This window comes from Leguminivora glycinivorella, chromosome 14 (assembly GCF_023078275.1).
Source record: "Leguminivora glycinivorella isolate SPB_JAAS2020 chromosome 14, LegGlyc_1.1, whole genome shotgun sequence".
In the NCBI taxonomy this organism is placed as follows: domain Eukaryota; kingdom Metazoa; phylum Arthropoda; class Insecta; order Lepidoptera; family Tortricidae; genus Leguminivora; species Leguminivora glycinivorella.
Genome location: NC_062984.1, coordinates 20026395 through 20048587, shown reverse-complemented (window position 1 = coordinate 20048587; position 22193 = coordinate 20026395). Strand labels below are relative to the sequence as shown.

Below are 22193 nucleotides of genomic sequence, written 5' to 3'. Positions count from 1 at the left end.
ACTTCAGTCAATTAGTGAACAATGATGTTTGTTTCAGATTACACAATTAAAAGTCCGTCAGCTGTAGACTTTTTTGATATTGATGATGTTGCCGAGGATGCTCAAGTAAGACATAATAAAGAAAGCTGTGCTTACATAGCTTATATACTCATTACTAACACTTTCATCTGTTAAAAGGGCTTTTTTATTTAAGTGCGTACCAGGTTAACACAGAGCGAGCAGTGTCAAAGCAATTGCTTGCTCAAATGTAGATGTTTCTCAGCCAAGGCTTATCCACATTTGCCACACAACAACATTGCATTGTGACATTGCCCGTTGTGTGTTGACCCGGCCATTAACACTAGTTAGTGTTAATGGCCACACACAACGGGCAATCTTAGATGTTTGCTGTCACCTACACAATCTAATTTTGACATAGGTGCAATGTTTACCAAAAACTGAGTCTGAGTGCCATCCAAAAACCATCATCAATTCTTAAAAGCAATTCTTTAAGACAGATAAGTTCTATGAAAACAAACAAGGACTGAAAGAAATACATGTTAAAATAGATGAGCTCTATTTTGCTTACAGAGACTCATTCTCGCTGTGGACAGTTTTTCTTTTCAAAATGTGGCAACAGTTGTTCCCGTGACCACCAGAGCTGTGGGGTTCTATACCCAGTGGTTGTTCAAGACGATCTATGAGCGGTATGGTCGTCGCAAAGTCATTCCTGAATGTACACCATATGCCTTTTATCGAGTGACACTTGCGCAATTCGAGTACCGTCTTCTGCGTACTAAACATGGTCAGATTAACACAATCAGTCTGGGTGACCTGTTTTATCGACCTCAACTGACTTTGGATGAACAGGATGTCATTAAGTCAATGGTTGTTACATTCGCTCCCATAGCTAATTTGCTTGATGGAATAGGCTGCTTCGAGTTTCAGAACAATACTTACTATTCCCAATGTCCTAGAGATGATATCCTTGGTATATTGTATTCCAATCTTCGACAGACAGTTCAAGCATTAGCAAATACTGCCACACCAGATGCTGATCGCACTGCTTTTTATAATTTAAGCTCCTTGCCTTTTGCTGAGTGGGACCAGCAGTCACTGTTACTAAATCCAGACGATTATATGCCAGCAGGATATGGCATTGAAGACTTTGAGTCAGATGTCCATCGTGTGAAGAACTTCATCTCCCTTGTAGCATGCAAAGAGATTAAGATGGTGTGTTCAAGAGCATAGATTGACTATGATGCTCCGGGCCATCACCGCATCTTTGTTAGTAATGATGCAGAAGGATTACGTAACCCAGACAGGCGGTTCCGCAGTCAATGGGCTGATGAAGGTTTGCCACATGGAGACCTAGTCTCATTTTGGTCTCCAGAAAATATATTATATCAAGATTTCTACATGGGAGTGATAAATCTCGTGGGCGAACGTCGTAGTGGAGGTGGCGATGTGTTTGCGTTCCGTGCGCCGCAAATTGCCCGGCAGAGATCGCCTGGATACCGCTGGACAGCACTCGTTGAAAACATGATTGCCTAGAGTCTAGACGTTTAAGTATTCAATGGGATCACATTCATAAATTTCATAATTCAAGACACTGAAGACACATTCATAATAAAAAGAAGAGACATGTACACGCAAAAATATATTCAAGTATACCAGAAGACCAAGACATTGTTGCTAACGGAACCCAGTTATTAGTAGAAAAAATAAAATTATATTTAATTAAATACTATTTAATTTTAATTTTCACCAGTGCCTTTTCAAGTAACGTGAATCACAAATGCTCATGTATCCAAAGTAGAAATAAAATATTTATAGTTTTCAGTGTGAATTCTGGAGTTTTTTTTTCATCATTTTAATTTACTATAAATCATCTCTGGCCCCTCAAGACTGTCTCTGACCCTGGATTGTCCAGCTGTGTACAATGATCGTGGTACTAAGGAAACCTTCAAGGAGAGAGCGTACTTCTATGTTAAACGTTTGCAACGCACTTCCAACTTCTTTGGTGTTGCAGCATCGATAGCATGGTCGCGCGATAAACGATAAAACATCGTGCCGTCTCTATCTCACTTACAAATGGTGCGAAAGGAACGGCCAGGGATAACTATCATTTATCGCGCGACCATGATTGCCCGCCAGGTGTCGATGCGGCGGTAATCGCTAAGCATCAGGCGACCCGTCTGCTCGTTTGCCTGTATCATAAATAAAGCAATGGCACTCAGAAACTCAGATTGGGAGTAAAAGTGTGAGCTTCATTCCTATAAGTGCGGCGCGGGGCACGGGTGGCGGAGAACGGGCACAATATTTTTAACTATACAAATATAAAAGTTTATTTAGCAAATAGGCCACACACATAGTTTGACTAATTGTAAGAAAAACTTATTAAACATACTGACTATACAAAGTTATTGTAATGACATAACTTGTTCTGTTTTTATTTATTGAGTTTTTGATCGCTTAATCTCTACAGTATAAGCTGAGTTTACACCAGCAAGTTTTGAGATGCAACTATGGGTAAGAGTGAGTAGCAAATATCTGCATCTTTTTCTTGCATATACCTCTGTTTCAAAACTTGCAGCAATAACTTGCAGGTGTAAACTCAGCTTATCGAGAATTGAAAGAACAAAGGGAAGTTTTGTTTTATATGTATGTGACTGTTTTTAGGGCACTTTTTCACTCTTTTATCACTTTCACGGCACCTTTAGCACTTTCACCATAGCATGACTACAGTCTGGCAAAAAAGAGTAGAAATTAATGGGGGCGCCACCGTCTATGTAAACCGTGGCAACTATCGAGTCACTTTTGTATGAGAACAGACTAGAATAAAAAAAAAGTTCCATTTCAAATGTTTTGCCAGGTTGTATTTGTCATCCATTTCATCCACATCTGCCATGACTATCATCCATTTCATCGTCTGCTAACAGCTACTCGCTACTGAATTCTCCAACACTTTGTTCTAACAACTGTTTGTGTTAACACTAGGAAGATAGTACTAATCGGGAGGCACCGGACACAGAGACACACAAAGATGGGGCTGATATGGATGTAGACACGGCTGTTAAAAGTGATTGTCCGCAGGAAGGGAATGATAATGCAGATGGGGAGATTTTTCAGCAGGAGGAGCAGAGGGCGGGTGATGATGGATATGAGGGGGACATGGAGGGAGATGGGGGGCTTATGCCTCCGCCTTCGACTATCCCGTAAGTTTTTTGTTAATTTTACTTGTTATAGTGTATGCAGCAATAAGACTATAGTAGGTAAATAATAAAACATTCAGTCTGCGGACAGAATTTGCAAACAATTACAGCAAAAGTGTTGTTCTTTTCATTCAATTTATAAATAATTGAAATTCAAGGACCAACTTCTAGAAACAAATTTAAATATTGACACGACATAGTTGTATTTTTTCGGCATAAAAGGCCGTAAGAAGTTCAGCTATATTTAATATGTCCCATAAGTCATAAGAGTATAATAATTTGTATTAGCGAAACTCCACTTAAGTAACAAAATAGTTATTTAAAAAATAAAACAGTATTTAAGAAATATTGTCTTTATTGAATACATAATAGGACAGGGTATACATTAAAACATAGGTGTATTTTAGAAAGATATTTAATATATTATTAATTTTACAAATTATTTTTCAAATTTACATGTAGACATAAACTTTAATTTTGTTATTCATTATTTGGTTTTACAGCGACAGAACATTAAAGACCCAAACATCAGAGAGCAAGAAACTTGAGACACCACTGGCCGCGATGTTGCCTTCCAAATATGCCAACACTGATGTCACTGAACTCTTCCCCGACTTTAGACCTGACAAAGTAAGTGTTACCCAGAGGCCGTGAGTTCGAGTCTCATCCAAGGCAGACATTTTTAAATTTATTCTCAGGAAAGTCTTTTATGCCAATCATAAGTTTAAAAAAAGTGTTATAATATTTAAAAATATTTTAAGCGGGTTACTCACGTATTAAGTCGATATAGCGTTCGACATGTGGGGTTCGGGGTGTCGCTACTCTTGAGAAAGGCTCTCGAAATTGAGCCGAAACATGTCGAACGCTATATCGACTTAATACGTGAGTAACCCGCTTAAAATATTTTTAAATATGTATGAGTCTCACGGGAGTTTTATAGTTAAAAGTGTTATAATTAAAGAAAACATGCTTTTGAATTTCTAGTGCTATAAATTACTCTTCAATAAATACATATGTGAGTGTGCACGGGTAAACGTCCCACATTGTCGATTGCTATAAAGCCGCTTTGTCAGTTTATTCATATAAAGATACAAGTAAATTTCGCCTTAAAGGTAACCAACAAAGTGGGACGTTTTACTAAACACACATTCTCCAATACTAATAGAATGAGTAACGAGTATTTTAAAAATAGCATTTAGCTGTTTTCCATGTATGCATCGCTCACAAATAATAATTATAAAATAATTTATATATGCACATAAATTCACTCCTGTATTCCCAAAAGAGCTAGGCAGAGCATATAAAACTGTCGCAGGTATCAGTGCCACTCTTAGCTATAAAGAAAAAAATCTGCCTGTTATGCCGTACATTATGAACTTAACTTATTAGTCTTGTAATGAGTCTTTATTTTATAATTGTGTGAAATACTGTGTCGTTTTCTTCAAGAAATACATAGGTATATTTAATCAATCTATTTAACGTCAAAACTTTTATCCAGGTGCTTCTATTCTCTCGACTCTTCGGCCCAGGCAAACTGTCAAGCCTCCCTCAAATATGGCGCTACGTTAAGAAACGAAGGCGGCGCAGACGCAGTGGCAGCACTAGTAGTGACACACCCGCTCAACCTCCTGAGAACTATGAACCTCAGTACGCTAGCGACGATGAAGACAAGTTACTAAGGTAATATAGGTATACCTTATCTACTTAAAGCCAGGTTTTACGGCCCAGCCACGACATTGGTCTAAGCGCGACAGCGGTGAGCGGCGGCCATACATTGGAGCGAGACACAGCGATGGGACTTTTCATTCGCACGTATGGCTGCCGCTCACCGCTGCCGCGCTTAGACCAATGTCGTGGCTGGGCCGTTAAGTCTGCGCGCTACGAAAAAAAAACCATATGCTGGAGATCTATGCAATACACAAGCGACAATGAAATGAAATATTTATTTACCAAGTAGGCATATTACAATGCGCATATGAACGTCAAATAAAGCTACGCCGGCTCTAACCCTACGCCTGAGCCTCGAGAAGATTTCAGTCGCCCCTCAGTTGGAGGGGGGTATCCACTATGGGACCGGCAAGAAACTCGGCGGGCCACTTCTTTTCAAAAGATTACATCTTATAATTAACATGCATTAAAAAACAAGATACAATTTAATAAGCAAAAGTATTCGTCAAAAAAATAATAACAATAATCTGAATAATCATCAATAAATAAATAAATATTATAGGACATTCTTACACAGATTGACTGAGGCCCACGGTAAGCTTAAGAAGGTCGGTGTTGTGGGTACTCCGACAACGATATATATAATACTAGCTTTTGCCCGCGGCTTCGCTCGCGTCAGAAAGAGACAAAATATAGCCTATGTCACTCTCCATCCCTTCAACTATCTCCACTTAAAAAATCACATCAATTCGTCGCTCCGTTTTGCCGTGAAAGACGGACAAACAAACAGACACACACTTTCCCATTTATAATATTAGTATGGATATAAATACGCATATACATAGAAAACATCCATGACTCAAGAACAAATATCTGTGCTCATCACACAAGTAAATGCCCATACCGGGATTCGGACCCGGGACCGCAGCGTAGCAGGCAGGGTCACTACCGACTGCGCCAGATCAATAGTTATGAAAGTCTGTCTAATACATAAGGGGCAGTTAGGTTGTTGTGTTGAATAATGAATAATACATGAAGGTTTATAAATGAGTGTAGTCGCCGGGTCAGTGAAAATCTTTGGGTGTAAGTGTGGTTACCATTTTTAAACTTTTTTTTAATATCGGGAGCTCTAATTTTGATAATTGACGGGGATAAAGCCCTCATTACTTTTTTGATTTTTGTCGAGCTCCCGATACTGCGACGTAGTTACATGCATCATGATCACGGAAAACTGACGAAGGCGGGTGGTTGTCAAAGTTGTAATATAGACAGCGCTGTTTCACGCGCGCCGGCTGCGTTCGCTTTCAACGACCAGTGGTAATGTTGAAAGCGAGCGTTGTCTATAAAAAAATTTTTCGTAAGTTTTACACTGTATTTACTCATTGTATTTGCCTTACAGACCAATGGAAGAGAACCAGCATACAAATAACGATAGCAACAACACTCAGTCTGGCGATAAATCTCAACGGCCCACGCCAGCTCATTGGCGTTTCGGTCCAGCTCAAGTTTGGTACGACATGCTGAACGTACCAGAGACTGGAGAAGGGTTCGACTATGGGTTTAAAGTAAAGGTAATATATTCCTCCTCATGGGTTATATAAGTACTTCGCACAAGGAATAACCTAAGAAAGTATTTTTTACTTAGCCATGTTCCATTTCATTTGGGACCGGATTTTTTGAAATCATTGTTAAGAAAAGTAAACCTACCTTATACTAGGTATAAAAACGTTTTCCCCATTTCAGTTCAGTGATCCGATAACATACTTGAAACTTAGACTAAATACTTTCTTCCTTCCAGGCGCAATCACCAGAACGCGAGACAGAACCAAAAGAAAAGCTTGAAGAAGAGATCAAAACTGAACAAGAAGCCACCGACAGTCCCGACAGTGGGTTCCCTGAGGATTCCTTCCTTATGGTGTCACAGTTGCAATGGGAGGATGACGTTATATGGGATGGCAGTGAGATTAAACATAAGGTACGTTTGAGTCTGGTAGGGTCGCCATGTAAAGTTGAGTATTTATAGAAAATTCTTTTTTTTTTTTTAATTATAAATGGGCTTACTCTTGACCACAGACTAGCCAAAGGCAAAGACGTGGCCTACGATGGAGTGAGCTCGCCCAGAAGATGCCTGTTCACTCTTTAGTTAGACTAGAACGAAGAGGCCAAAACTGAACAGTAGCCACTGACAGTGAGTGCCCCTAGGACTCCTTCCTTATGATATCCCAGTAGCAATGGAAAGATGACACGGAAGCGAGTTTAAACATAAGGTTTTAGTTTGGTGGGGTCGGTCTATGAACAGTGATAATTGATATTACTAGCAGGTTGATTGAGGAGTCAGGACTAGTCCCTAATGGTAACGTAGTTTTAGTAGGAGAGAGAAATGAAACATTAGGTTCGTCATTTTAGTCTCGCCAGGGTCGCCATGTAAAGTTCGGTATTAATGAAAATTAAACCGTAAAAATTTCCGTGTTACAGTCTATTTCAACTTTGGAGTTTGTTCTGTAACCCCCGACGCAAAAACGATGGGGTGTTATAGTTTGACGTGTCTGTCTGTCTGTCTGTGTGTGTGTCTGTCTGTGGCATCCACAGAACTAAATCAAGATAGAAGGAAAATGCTCGGCGATTAACAGCGAAACCGAGCGTGTAACGTTTTGTGTCGAGCCTATGACGTCACGAATATCGGATGTTCATCTTCGTTGTGAAATGAAGTAAGTATATACCTGTATTCGTGTGATGACAAACAATTCACTAGTAGGTATATAATTTGCCTAAGGCCAGGAACAAAGATTTTAGTAGGTAGATATTAATACTAGTTAATATTTCGTAATATTTTTAAGAAAATCGACCATGTACTCACTTCATTATCCTCATGTTATTTGTTACAACTTTTAATTTACGTTTAAATAAGCCCACTAGGTCCTTGTAAGCATTTCATGTAGTAATTTGTACCCAGTTAGAAGTTAAGTGCGTTAGTAAAATAATTAGCATCTAAGAAACCGTTAAGAGTACTGAAGAACAGTAATAAAACTTCTTAGTTCAAGGTAAACAAATCTTTTCATTACAACTTTCCCTCCCTTAAGATTAAAAGTTACATTTTGCTTTACCCTCTATCTGGACACTTTTTAGGATAGCTGGCTGGCGCTCGAATTTTTTATTCTTTTTCTTTTAATTAATTTATCTTTTATTTTATATGTCTTTTTGTCAGCTATCCGAGACCTTCCACGGTCTCTTAATTCTTTGAGTGGCTAAAGCCGGATGGCATCCGGCCCGCCGAGCCCCTATAACGGCAACCGACCATACAGGTCAAGTATTACGTTACAAATTGTCGCTCTGCGAACAGAGCCTGACATATATGTTACAATTTGGCGCGTTACAAATTGGCTTCCTGAATAAGGGAACTACGTTACAACTGGCGTTCCGATAAGGGACTGCCATATACGTGTTACAAGTGGTACAAACGACCACAAATTCAACGTTAATACCGTAACTGTAACCTATTTTAAAGTTAAATTTACTTTTCACTCGTACTTTATATGTATAGTTTCATAACAATATAAAAACATAATTATAATTTCCACTGCTTCGCAAAATCGATTTAAATCGAATAAGGAAATCGCAGCATACATGACGATATACGTAGTTCCGTGGTGCACCACTATTCTTAAGTTCGACGGACAAAATAACAAATCTACCTTCACTTTGTCTCGACAGTTTGAATAGCCTATTTTTATATCGCTTGTTTTAAACGCACGCCAAGTCGGACTCGTCAAATTAAAGCCGCAATGGAAAACTAATTTGACGGCCGTACGTCAGCTAATGTTTTGATGATAAAAATAGGAAAATCGTGTTTTTTATTTAATAAAAAATATTTTAGGACAAATGGTACTTACCGATGATAGGAAACACTTTGTTTAACACTCTTGCTTTTATTGGTGGTGTTTGAAGAGTTAATTATCGAATACCGACCCATTTTGTATTTTTCACTGTATGTCACTCGCGGGCAGCGGTCGGGAGCAGACTGACTTGCGCGGCGAACAATGTTGCTCGCTATTTAACTTTTCCGCACGCGAAGTAGATACACTTTTTCCTTCTATCTTGATTTAGTTCTGTGGTGGCATCGTAGCTTCCGAACGGATGAACCGATTTAGATTTAGTTTTTTTTTTGTCTGAAAGCTGAGTTAGTCGGGAGTGTTCTTAGCCATGTTTCATGAAAATCGGTCTACGATGTCGCAGTCGGGGGTTTTTTCAAAATTTTAATTTTTTGGTTAGGTTATTAAATGTGTTATATTGCAGGTACTCGCACGCCTGAACAGCAAGAGCAACGCAGCAGGCTGGGTGCCGACATCTGTAAGCAGAACAGCCAACAGTTCTCGCACCCGAGACCGCAGCCGCACCTCTCCCGACCAAGCCTACGACGTATGTTTTACTTGTTCACGTCATCTTTTCAAGAAAATTATAGATGTTAGTTGCACGAAACCGTCTATCACCTTTAAAACGTTGGCTTAATTTTACTGTATGGAATATGTTTCGTAGTTGACTGATGAGAGATAGATTAGAAATGAAATGAAATGAAATGAAATGAAATATTTATTTTTTCAAGTAGGCATATTACAATGCGCATATGAACGTCAAATAAAGCTACGCCGGCTCTAACCCTACGCCTCAGCCTCGAGAAGATTTCAGTCCCCCCTCAGTTGGGAGGGGGGTATCCACTATGGGACCGGCAAGAAACTCGGCGGGCAACTTCTTTTCAAAACATTACATCTTATAACTAACATGCATTAAATAACAAGATACAATTTAACATGCAAAAGTATTCATCAAAGAATATGAACAGACTAGTTACTCTATGGAAATTAATTTCAATAAATTATATTATTGCTTAATAATACGTCGTTCTTCTTCAGAGAAAACATATCAAATTGTCACAGAAGAAAAAGATAATATGAATCTCAATATCATTAAATATGTAATTTACCTACACAACATAAAATATAAAATATTTGATGTGCTTTCTTATCTGAACTGTGTCCTCTATACATAATACAATTATTTTAATTGCTATTCGTTTTTTGTAGTTTCTGGTTCGGGCCATGCATGTTTGTCTGTCAAATAGTCCTCGACTCTGTAATAAGCCTTCAACATCAATGATTTTTTTAAGTAGTTCTTAAGAGCTGGGAGGGGTAATCTCAAAGCAGTGTCAGGTAACTTATTATAAAAATGAATGCATTGCCCAACAAATGACTTCTGTACTTTACGGACACGAAACTTCTTTATGGCAAGCTTATTTTTGTTTCTAGTGTTATAATTATGGATATCAGAATTCTTAGTGAAACAGTCTAAATTCTTAACAACATAAATTATACTATCATAAATGTATTGGGAAGCTACAGTTAATATATTAATTTCTTTGAAGAGTTCTCTTACTGATTCACGTGTTCCTAAGTTGTAAATAGAACGAATGGCTCTCTTTTGTAATACAAAGATAGTCTGTATGTCAGCTGCTTTGCCCCAAACCAGAATACCGTATGACATTACACTGTGAAAATAACTATGATACACTAGGCGAGCTGTCTCAACATTAGTCAGTTGCCTGATTCTCCTAACGGCGTATGCGGCTGAACTTAATTTGCTTGCTAGTTTCCTTATATGAGGACTCCATTGTAGATTTTTGTCCAATGTTAAGCCAAGGAACAGTGTTGTATCTACCATCTCTAAGCATTCATCATTCAAAAGTATTTTTGTATCGATTGGTTTAACATTCGGCAGAGAGAATCGAATACATTTGGTTTTCTTAGAATTAAGAAGTAAATTGTTGACAGTAAACCACTGCAGTACATCAGCTAACGTGCTATTAATTACATTGTAATCCGTAGATTTTCGGTCAACATTAAAAAGCAGTGATGTATCATCAGCAAAAAGTACTATTTCACAAGAGTTTTTTGTTTCATGTAAATCTTTAATTTCTAATAATATTAGTTCTTACCGACCGATCTCGAAGGTCCAGTCTAAAAACCAGAGCTAGGTCCTCGGCTTGACATTTGCTTAGATTGGAACCCATCGTCGATATGTATATTAACTAACCAAATAACCAAGTGTATATTTTGACGTTTATCTTAACACATTCGCAATCAAGAACCCGCCTGATGGGCACTCGTGAATTGTGAACCTTGCTCAGACGCCGGACAACCCGCTGGGCAGTTCTCGCCATTTATTTATTTATTAGTAAAACATGTTTATACAGTAAAACCAATGCGTCACGAAACTTAGATAACAAAAAAGAGAGAAAATAAAAAGAACGTTTCGTCGTTTGCCCCGGTGTGGGATTTGCCATATAAGCGTTCGGTTCTAAATTATGGCCAGTTTCTGACGTACTGCGCCAATTTTTGTCTGGTAGTCAATGTTAAACTACATAAAACGATACTGTAGTATTTACTATATTATATACACTTTTTTTAGGTCATCAACCTCTACTGCGAACCCACAAACTTCTACTTCAGCTGAGGGTGAAGACAACACTTGGTATAGGTGCGTAAATTCGGTTTTTATTGTTTTTTTTTTTACTTAAAATTAAAGTAAACTAGCGGCTCCGTACACCAAAATTCTACATTAGTACAATACGATGCAAGGTTAGAAGGAAGCTCGGAACGAGTTGCGATAAAATGAAACACGGCCGAAGAGGATTGATGATTATGATTATGATTAAATATGGCCTTTAGAAGTTTCGACTAGGGTGGTCCACATTTGTATGGAAGTAGAATAAATATGACTAATCCTTTCTCCACATGGTTCCCTTTGTTCTATTATGAATTAGTAGTTTATGTACCAAATTTTAACCCATTTGCTCATTATTTACAGGTTGCTCAAGATACACACATTTAAAATTGGATATCTCCTATAATAAAATAAAAACCGAAATAATTAAAACATTGCAAACTGCCCGGTTCATGTTTTATTTAGCTCTAATGAAATAGGGAAAAATATAATTAAACCATTAAAATACCTCCATGTAAGATTTTTTCTTTAGTCAAGTTCATTTCATACATTTCAGTATGGCATTATTGCTTTATTTTGAGCGACCTCTAAATAAAGTCTGATTGTTCTCAAAATTGTTTGACATGATTTTAATAAGTTTTCGTGTAGAAATAACCATGTGGAGCTCAAACAATAAAAAAAATTTTTTTTGGACCACCCTAGTTTCGACACAGGCACATATTGAACCAAAGCCCCGAGAGAACATGTCGAACACATTTACATGTCGAGAGCGCGACGCTACTCTTGGGGTCGCTACTCTTGAGAAAGATCCTCGGAAATGGATCGAAACATGTCGAACGTTATATCGACTTAACACGTGAGTAACCCGCTTAAAATATTTTTAAATATATTATACCATATTCTAAACAATCGTCTCCATTCTAGTATATTCCCCGTCGAGAACGAAGAACTAGTCTACGGTACCTGGGAAGACGAAGTTATCTGGGACGCGGACAATATGTCCAAGATACCGAAGCCGAAAATACTTACGCTGGACCCGAACGATGAAAACATCATACTTGGCATACCTGATGATGTGGACCCGTCCAAGATTACTAGAGGTAAGAATTATGTAGGGTGAATATAAGGTTTAATTTAATACGTTTTAATGCATAAAACATCTAAGTCTTACATTCTTACCTTTTCGTCTCCGTTCTCGTTGCTAGTTTTGTTTTCCGTCATAGGGAGAGTAATCGATAAAAACCGCTAACCGTTTATATATTGAAACATATATATAATATGTCACATACAACAAAATAAAAAATTATATTAAACATGACGGCGTGTTCTCTTTCTTTTTAAACTTAGTGCGTTTGCGATTAAAAATGGATGATCCATGCTGGTTTGGTTTAAAGATTCGGAGATAATGGCTGCGACAAACATGTTCTAAAAACCAAGATTCCCCTCAGTGGTTAAATAGAAAATTACTCTTTTTTTACGATCGTCTAAAAACGGCTGTTACAATATATTTTGTCGCACACTTTCAAACCTACAAACAACAGGTGCAGTTAATAATCATAACCATAAATGTTCGATTTTTAAAGTAAAAAAAAACCGGCCAAGTGCGAGTCGGACTCGCGCACCGAGGGTTCCGTACAAACCTGCAAGGTTTACAAAGTTCGTTCATTACGACAATCGAGTCATAACTATGGTATTTTTATTGCAAAAAAATGGGTAGTAAGGTTAAAATTATTAAAAAAAATATATATTATGTGATGTAACTAAAAATTTATGGTTTTCGTAATTTTTCCTTTATCTATGCTATAAGACGTTGCTTCGTACCAAATTTCAAGATTCTGAGTTCACGGGAAGCACCCTGTAGGTTTTGATTCCCTTGCAAGTGTCGAAAATTTGCGGCATAGACGGCTGTATCTTTTGATTGCGTTGGCTTAGAAGTTTGATTTTTTCACAGCTTCAAGGGACAGTAGACCTGAGTAATTGATATAAATTTCAGCTTCATACCTCCACGCGTTCCTGAGAAAAAGGGTCTTGACAGACGGACGGACGGACGGACAGACGGACAACAAAGTGATCCTATAAGGGTTCCGTTTTTTCCTTTTGAGGTACGGAACCCTAAAAAGCAGACGAGCCGGCTGATGGGAAGCAGTTGTCGCCTGCAGAGCTACGATTGTGTCATGAAGTTGTTTTCTTCATGTCTCAAGCCTACTAAAACATAATAACATCGTTTTGTGTATCTACAGAACGCGGCCCTCAACCCAAGGTGAAGATCCCGCACCCCCACGTGAAGAAATCAAAGATCTTGCTCGGCAAAGCTGGTGTCATCAACGTATTGCAAGAAGACGCTCCACCACCGCCGCCAAAGTCTCCAGATAGGGATCCATTCAACATCTCCAATGATGTGTAAGTTATTTTTATATAAGTTTAAGCCTCTAGCAACCCAAGGTCCTTTTAAAAGTACGTGAGGATAACCAAGATCTTACTCGGCAAAGCTCTGGCGTCATCAACGTATAGCAAGAAGACGCTCCACCACCGCCGCCAAAGTCTCCAGATAGGGATCCATTCAACATATCCAATGATGTGTAAGTTACGAGTATTTGTATATTAGTTTAAGCCTCTAGCAACCCAAGGTCCTTTTAAAGGAACGTGAGGATATCCAATATCTTACTGGGCAAAGCTGGCGTCATCAACGTATTGCAAGAAGACGCTCCACCACCGCCGCCAAAGTCTCCAGATAGGGATACATTCAATATCTCCAATGATGTGTAAGTTACGAGTATTTGTATATTAGTTTAAGCCTCTAGCAACCCAAAGTCCTTTTAAAGGAACGTGAGGATATCCAATATCTTACTGGGCAAAGCTGGCGTCATCAACGTATTGCAAGAAGACGCTCCACCACCGCCGCCAAAGTCTCCTGATAGGGATACATTCAATATCTCCAATGATGTGTAAGTTACGAGTATTTGTATATTAGTTTAAGCCTCTAGCAACCCAAGGTCCTTTTAAAGGAACGTGAGGATATCCAATATCTTACTGGGCAAAGCTGGCGTCATCAACGTATTGCAAGAAGACGCGCCACCACCGCCGCCAAAGTCTCCTGATAGGGATACATTCAATATCTCCAATGATGTGTAAGTTACGAGTATTTGTATATTAGTTTAAGCCTCTAGCAACCCAAGGTCCTTTTAAAGGAACGTGAGGATATCCAATATCTTACTGGGCAAAGCTGGCGTCATCAACGTATTGCAAGAAGACGCTCCACCACCGCCGCCAAAGTCTCCTGATAGGGATACATTCAATATCTCCAATGATGTGTAAGTTACGAGTATTTGTATATTAGTTTAAGCCTCTAGCAACCCAAGGTCCTTTTAAAGGAACGTGAGGATATCCAATATCTTACTGGGCAAAGCTGGCGTCATCAACGTATTGCAAGAAGACGCGCCACCACCGCCGCCAAAGTCTCCTGATAGGGATACATTCAATATCTCCAATGATGTGTAAGTTACGAGTATTTGTATATTAGTTTAAGCCTCTAGCAACCCAAGGTCCTTTTAAAGGAACGTGAGGATATCCAATATCTTACTGGGCAAAGCTGGCGTCATCAACGTATTGCAAGAAGACGCTCCACCACCGCCGCCAAAGTCTCCTGATAGGGATACATTCAATATCTCCAATGATGTGTAAGTTACGAGTATTTGTATATTAGTTTAAGCCTCTAGCAACCCAAGGTCCTTTTAAAGGAACGTGAGGATATCCAATATCTTACTGGGCAAAGCTGGCGTCATCAACGTATTGCAAGAAGACGCGCCACCACCGCCGCCAAAGTCTCCTGATCGGGATCCTTTCAACATCTCCAATGATGTGTAAGTTATTTTCACTTAGGTAAATAGGCTAGTTTCCTATACTTAAAATAAAATATTTTATGCAGTGCACGAAATAAAGCACCACATAATTAAAAGAAAAACATGGACAGTAGTTATGTTTAAACATAATTTATATTTAATAAGTCAAAGAGAAAGATATAAAGTAAATGAATTGACCGTGACGTCACTCCTCAGTATTTCATAGTAATTCCATATTGGCAAATCGTTTTGACAGTTCTTAAAAAGAAGCTGATTTGACTAGTAGGAAACTAGCCTATTAAACTTTTTTTATTTATATTAAACTAGCAACCGGCTCCGAACAAATATTATACATATAAACCTATCTCTTGAATCACTCTCTATTTTAAAAATAACCTCATCAAAATCCGGTGCATAGTTTTAAAAATATAAGCAGACATAGGGACAGACAGACACCAAGAAGCGAGAGTCATAGTCATAGATTGAATGAAAGCAGATATTTTAAGAAAACATAGTCTTTTATAGCTTTCTAATAGTAATAAAACTTATCATATAAATTTTCCCAATAATGATATATTTACCTCTATATAAATAAGATTTTGCCTATTTAATTAATTTGTAACACTGATTTAATATTAAAATCTTAGAGTTGGTCAAAGACGCCTAGTCTTACAAAGATGACATATAAAAGAGAAATTTCGACGGCTTCCGCTGTGGCGAGGTGGCCTAGGGGTTCATGGCGTTTGGCCCGGATAGCTAAAAGACGCCGGTTCGAATCCGGCCTTCACCACTGGTGGTGCTCGTCATTTTTTCTTTAATATACGACATCTTATTTCGATTTTTAATTAAAATCAATGTTAAATATTTTTGTTATTATTTTTCCTAGAGTCAGAAACCTGTCTATCGGGGCCGTTGCACTAAAATATTTGTATTCTTTTTCAGCTTCTACCAGCCTAAATCCCAAAACCCTCGTCTCAAAGTCGGCGGCGGCCAACTGATCCAACACAGTACTCCCGTGGTCGAACTACGAGCGCCCTTCATACAAACCCACATGGGCCCGGCGCGGCTGCGCGCGTTCCACCGGCCGGCGCTGCGCAAGCTGTCGTACGGGCAGCTGGCCACCCCGGGCCCGCACCCCGTGCAGCCACTCATCAAGCATATCAGGAAGAAGGCCAAGGTAAGCCATGTAACTTCGTCTTTTTAGAAGGATAGTGGGAATAGGCGAGACGACTAAAAAAAACTAATTAGTCCGTCAGTTAGATTATCAAAGAGTTTTAGACACGTATTTTTTTCTTTTTTGTCGTAAAGGAAAAATGACGACGGTACAGTGCGTTGAAGTTTCGCGTGACGTCACGCCTAGGTACAATTTTTACTTAAAAGTGACGTCACAAGCCCCCACTCCGGAACTTTAATGCTCTATATCTTTGTATTTTTTCATTAATTAGAAAAAGCGAAAATATGTGTTGAGTATTTTTGGACGATCTAACTGACGGACTAAACAGAATGCCATTTTTTTATGTAGTCGTCATCCCTATTATGAGGTCTATCCAACAACAGTTATTGTTTTAAGACCTGATTTAGACGGCGTGCAAACTCGCATGCGATTTTAATTACATTGCGTGCTGTTGAGGTTACATACAATTTTGCACAGCCATCAAATACCGCCATGTAATAAACCTCGTATGCGAGTTCTCGTACCGTCTAAACGGCCCCTTACGGCTCAGCCACGACATTGGTCTAGCGCGACAGCGGTGATCGGCGGCCATACATTGGAGCGAGACACAGCGATGGGACTTTTCATTCGCAAGTATGGCTGCCGCTCACCGCTGTCACGCTTAGACCAATGTCGTGGCTGGGCCGTTAAGGTTCTTGGTAAGTATAAATTTGGCTTTTATAACAACATTAGGCCATGCGCGGTTAGGACTGATGCGACTTAGTACTCCCGTTTTTTAATTTAGCCGATAAAGTAGCCGGTAAATAATCGTTAGTAAAAACATGGCGGTTTTTAGAAGTTCTATAAAAAACTCGTATAAAACTTGAAAGAGCAGGTAACTTGACTGTGACGTCACAAGTACACTATAAACTGAACATACTCCAATTTTCACAATATTTTTTTATTACACCGGTTACGACCGGTCTGGCTCAGTCGGTAGTGACCCTGCCTGCTAAGCCGCGGTCCTGGGTTCAAATCCCGGTAAGGGCATTTATTTGTGTGATGAGCACATATACTTGTTCCTGAGTCATGGATGTTTTCTATGTATATAACTATGTATTTATCTATTTAAGTATGTATATCGTCGCTTAGCACTTGGGGCTAACTAAGTTGATCTGTGTAAGGTGTCCCCAATATTTATTTATTTAATTTTACAGCAACGCGAAGCCGAACGCTTAGCCTCTGGAGGTGGAGACGTATTCTTCATGAGAACCCCGAGGACCTGAGTGGTCGCGATGGAGAAATAGTTCTGGTCGAGTTTTGCGAAGAACATCCGCCGCTGATATCTCAAGTCGGGATGTGCACTAAGGTCAAGAACTATTACAAACGAAGCGCTACCAAGGTGAATATAATACTCTGTTATATCCATACTAATATTATAAATGGGAAAGTGTGTGTGTCTGTCTCAAAACGGAGCGACGAATTGTCGTGAACATATTTACATAATTATATAAGAAACTAAGACTAAACTTAAAATCTAGCTAATGTCTAAAATAGGCCCTTGAGGCATTGTACCAAGGATACTGGCGACATTTCCTCGCTGTATCGCAATGCTGATACGTTGTGCGAGGAAGTCGCCAGCTCTTCGGTCACCAGTTATTGACGTTATTTTTTAAGTGGACATAGTTGAAGGGATGGAGAGTGACATAGGCTACTTTTTGTCTCTTTCTAACTTTATGGTAATATAGGTGGACAACAGGCTTTATCAATAAAAGCCAAGGTATGTAGAGCCCTTACGGTAGATACTAGGCGCCTCTCTTAATCTTATGAAACATAGATGAAATAAAAACTTAAGCACATCTACTAATACCACAAAATTACAATTTTGAAAAAACCCCCGATCTAGTCAACCGATTTTAATGAAACACGGCTAAGAACACTCCCGACTAACTCAGCTTTCAGACAGAAAAAAAACTAATTTAAATTCGGGAGCTACGATGCCACAGACAGACAGACAGACAGACAGACAGACAAACAGACAGACAGACACGTCAAACTTATAACACCCCGTCGTTTTTGCGTCGGGGGTTAAAATATCACATAAATTGACACATCTTGTATGAACTCTGGCGGCGGGACATAAAATGCTACTGCAAGCATCACTTGGTAAGATGTAAGGATTAATTAAGATTCTAACTGTACATTTTGGTCTAGACTTTAGACCTAATGGTGCCACAGGGGATTGTCATAAAGACTGTTAATTGAAGTGTTTTTTGTTTTAACTCTGTAATTTTTACAAGCTTTTATTTATACACGTTAAACTTCCGTGAGACATATTCAAATAATTAATTGAGATACGGTTGTACTCACGTTATTATATCGCTATTGCTGCGACATGTTTCGGGCCAATTCGGAGGCCCCTCTTCAGGCGTATAGGAGTTCACGCGACGGCTAGACTCCGCAAACTATAGCTTTAGCTATAGCTTTTATTTAACTTGCCTTGTTAGTATGTAAGTTTGCGCAAAACGTAGAAGTTAAATTTGACCCACTTCCTGGTTTCCGATTGAGCTGAAATTTTGCACACATTTATGTAAATTACGTGACAATGCAATGTTATGGTATCATGGAGCTGATCTGATGATGGAGCAAAAAGGTGGTCAGAGGAACTCTGTTATGAACTGTCGTATCCCCATCGAGTAAGGGGTTTTTAGAAACGTCGGCGATGAAAGCTTGTACCAAAAATGAAATTTTTGCAAAAAAACTTATTACAGACTTTGGCTACGTTAAACGCATCGTCATAGTAAAATCCTGTCTATATAAAATGTCTCTATACAATCTCAAAGCTAACTAATATTTTTAATTTCAGGACAGCGGGCCAAAGCCTCTAAAATATGGTGAAGTGGCTTACGCTCACACATCGCCCTTCCTCGGTATTCTACCTCCGGGCGCGACGCAACCAGTGGTCGAAAACAATATGTACAGGGCGCCTATATACGAACATAATATACCGCATTCGGACTTCCTCGTCATACGAACTAGGTAAGTATTAATATCTTTTTCTCAAACATGTAATGAAATATTGTCTTTACGTTCCTTAAAATGGGCTGGGAAGTATCGCTTTTTGGGCGCAACAACTCGAGAGGACTGTAAAGGGATTTCATATTATTTTTTAGGCCTAGGCCTGCAAAGTAACTTTTTTTTATAAAATATTGTCCTTTAGATCATTTTTATTTTATTTCATTGTATGTTTGAGAAAAACACTATACATGCCTCGGCGTGAAAACGGATTCCCGGCCTCGTATCCCTATCCGGCCTCGCTCGCACGCTCGCTCGGCCGTATATACCCACTTGGCCGGAAATCCTCATTTTCCCGGCCTCTGATGTAATGTACTATTACATGTCGTAGGGTCATAGTACCCTGGTAGTTTTCTTGCTGACATCTCAGTTTAGAGATGGATAAAAACCCCTCTTTCATTATTGAAGAGGATTATGCATGCTGGAAAGAAAAGCATTTTTAATCATTAAAATTTTATTAAGAGGCAGTTTTAATCATCATTATTAAATTTTTTTTGCAGACAAGCCTACTACATCCGTGAAATCGACGCGTTATACGTCGCAGGGCAAGAATGTCCACTGTACGAGGTACCTGGACCTAACTCGAAGCGGGCCAACAACTTCGTCAGAGATTTCCTACAGGTTTGTATCTTGATGATTTTCTACGTGTTTTTCCATTACCCTTTAATATTTTCTCTGAACTACTGCATTGAAATTAATCTGTAAGAACGGCGTTGTATATTGTAACGATTCTACTTTCATATTTCCATTCGAGCGAAAAATTTTACGCATAGTGATAAATATGAAAGTAAAATGACTTCAACGTTAGGGTTTCCCCAAACCTATCGGAATCGGCAATTTGGCATTAGCCGACCAAAAATCGCTCGCTGCTATGAAGACGCATGTTCATACTTAGGAGCGATTTTTGACCGACGAAAGCCTCCGCGTCGATATATTTGGGGAGACTTTAACGGCTCAGCCACGACATTGGTCTAAGCGCGACAGCGGTGAGCGGCAGCCATGCGTGTGAATGAAAAGTCCCATCGCTGTGTCTCGCTCCAATGTATGGCCGCCGCTCACCGCTGTCGCGCTTAGACCAATGTCGTGGCTGAGCCGTAAGGCTGCTTTCGAGAAAAACGTCAAAATAATGTAAAATTGATAGTTTTAGTCGGTGAAATACTACACTTTCCGTTATCTAATAGATATATTTAATTCAAGTTTCAATTAGAGCATCTTATTATCTTGATACTTATCAGACTAGATTTTAGAAAACTTACTCACTAAATTAATTACGAATTTTTCTCTGATGCACGTTTAGGAAAACCCGCGTACAGTGCTGGATTAGTCGATCTTATTTGTAAAATTTGGACAATTTGGAATACTGAAACTGGTAAATTTATAATACGTGTATCATGTACTACAAACTTCGCAGATTACATTTTTATTATAAGGTTTTTAAAAAGAGTAAACAAGGCTAAGACGAATTCAATTTTTTTTAGAAATTACCTAAAATTAAGTGACAATTTCTTTGAAAATCTACATCACATCGGAGTTATTTTCGTAAAAAATTAATCTGCAACGTTTACTTAAATTGCTCTTATGCCTTAGTGATTATAAATTCCTATTATATATTTTTGGCAATTTTTTGAAAACGAGCCTTCCCCGTCGCAATTATTGCCACTTCTGGACATTTTCTCATATTTTGTTAGACCGAGTAGAAAAAGTCCTATAATATGTTATATATTTGTAAACTACTCGGAAAGCTCTTTAATTTGATACCACACACGGTATGATTAAGCGCTCCGTTGCGATTTCACTATTTTTCACATGAAAGCCCTCTTAAATTTGAAACATAGATATTATCCTCCTGTAGTCGTATATGCTGAGGTGAGGCCATTTCGAGGCACTTTATTTTTTATGTCTGTGTTTATGTTGCTTATTGTCTGTATGCTTTCGAATAAATATTGGGGACACCTTACACAGATCAACTTAGCCCCAAACTAAGCAAAGCTTGTACAATGGGTGCTAAGCGACGATATACATACTTAAATAGATAAATACATACATATATACATAGAAAACATCCATGACTCAGGAACAAATATCTGTGCTCATCACACAAATAAATGACCTTACCGGGATTCGAACCCAGGACCGCGGCTTAGCTAATACATCATTATATTCATTATTCTATTCTATTCTCTAAGACCCTTGCATAATTCCATTGTAGTTCAAAATTCCAATGTATTCTTAATTAGGAAATTGTATTAAAATATATATTAAAACATTGTTTTTGTAGGTGTACATCTATCGCCTGTTCTGGAAGTCCCGTGACAACCCGCGGCGTATCAAAATGGACGACATCAAGAGAGCCTTCCCATCCCATTCCGAAAGCTCGATCAGGAAACGGTTGAAGCTCTGCGCCGATTTCAAACGAACTGGGCTGGATTCTAATTGGTGAGTTGGTATCTTCTATTCACAGATATAAAGTCAGTACGTTTACACTGAGAGAAATTTGCATTGTGAATTTAACAAGTTTGACTTGTTGCGGTTTATCCGTTTGAATCAGCCAAACGTATGTTTAAAACAATATGTGTCAGGTTGTTTTTATAAAATCGACTTGTTGATTCAAATATATTGCCGATTCAAATGACAAGTAGCTTGTTGTTTGAACCAAAGAGCACGCAGGCGCTATTTCAACCAAAAAACTTGTTGAACGAACATGAAAACTGGTTGTATTTTCTCTCAGTGTAGCTATTTGAATATTGCATGTTAATCATTCTGAAAAAA

The 22193-nt window shown here is 38.7% G+C and overlaps 1 protein-coding gene across 1 annotated transcript in view; it reads left to right on the top strand.

Moving 5' to 3' along the window:
• Nucleotides 1-22193, top strand: part of LOC125233095 (transcription initiation factor TFIID subunit 1) — a 47489-nt gene that overhangs the window by 514 nt on the left and 24782 nt on the right. Inside the window, 16 exon segments of the mRNA XM_048138958.1 lie at nt 38-105; nt 2980-3197; nt 3698-3824; nt 4693-4874; nt 6262-6433; nt 6661-6837; nt 9156-9358; nt 11322-11390; nt 12282-12457; nt 13598-13757; nt 16139-16373; nt 17567-17624; nt 17627-17751; nt 19216-19388; nt 19925-20045; nt 21703-21860. Coding sequence (XP_047994915.1) covers nt 38-105; nt 2980-3197; nt 3698-3824; nt 4693-4874; nt 6262-6433; nt 6661-6837; nt 9156-9358; nt 11322-11390; nt 12282-12457; nt 13598-13757; nt 16139-16373; nt 17567-17624; nt 17627-17751; nt 19216-19388; nt 19925-20045; nt 21703-21860 — 2422 coding nt within the window.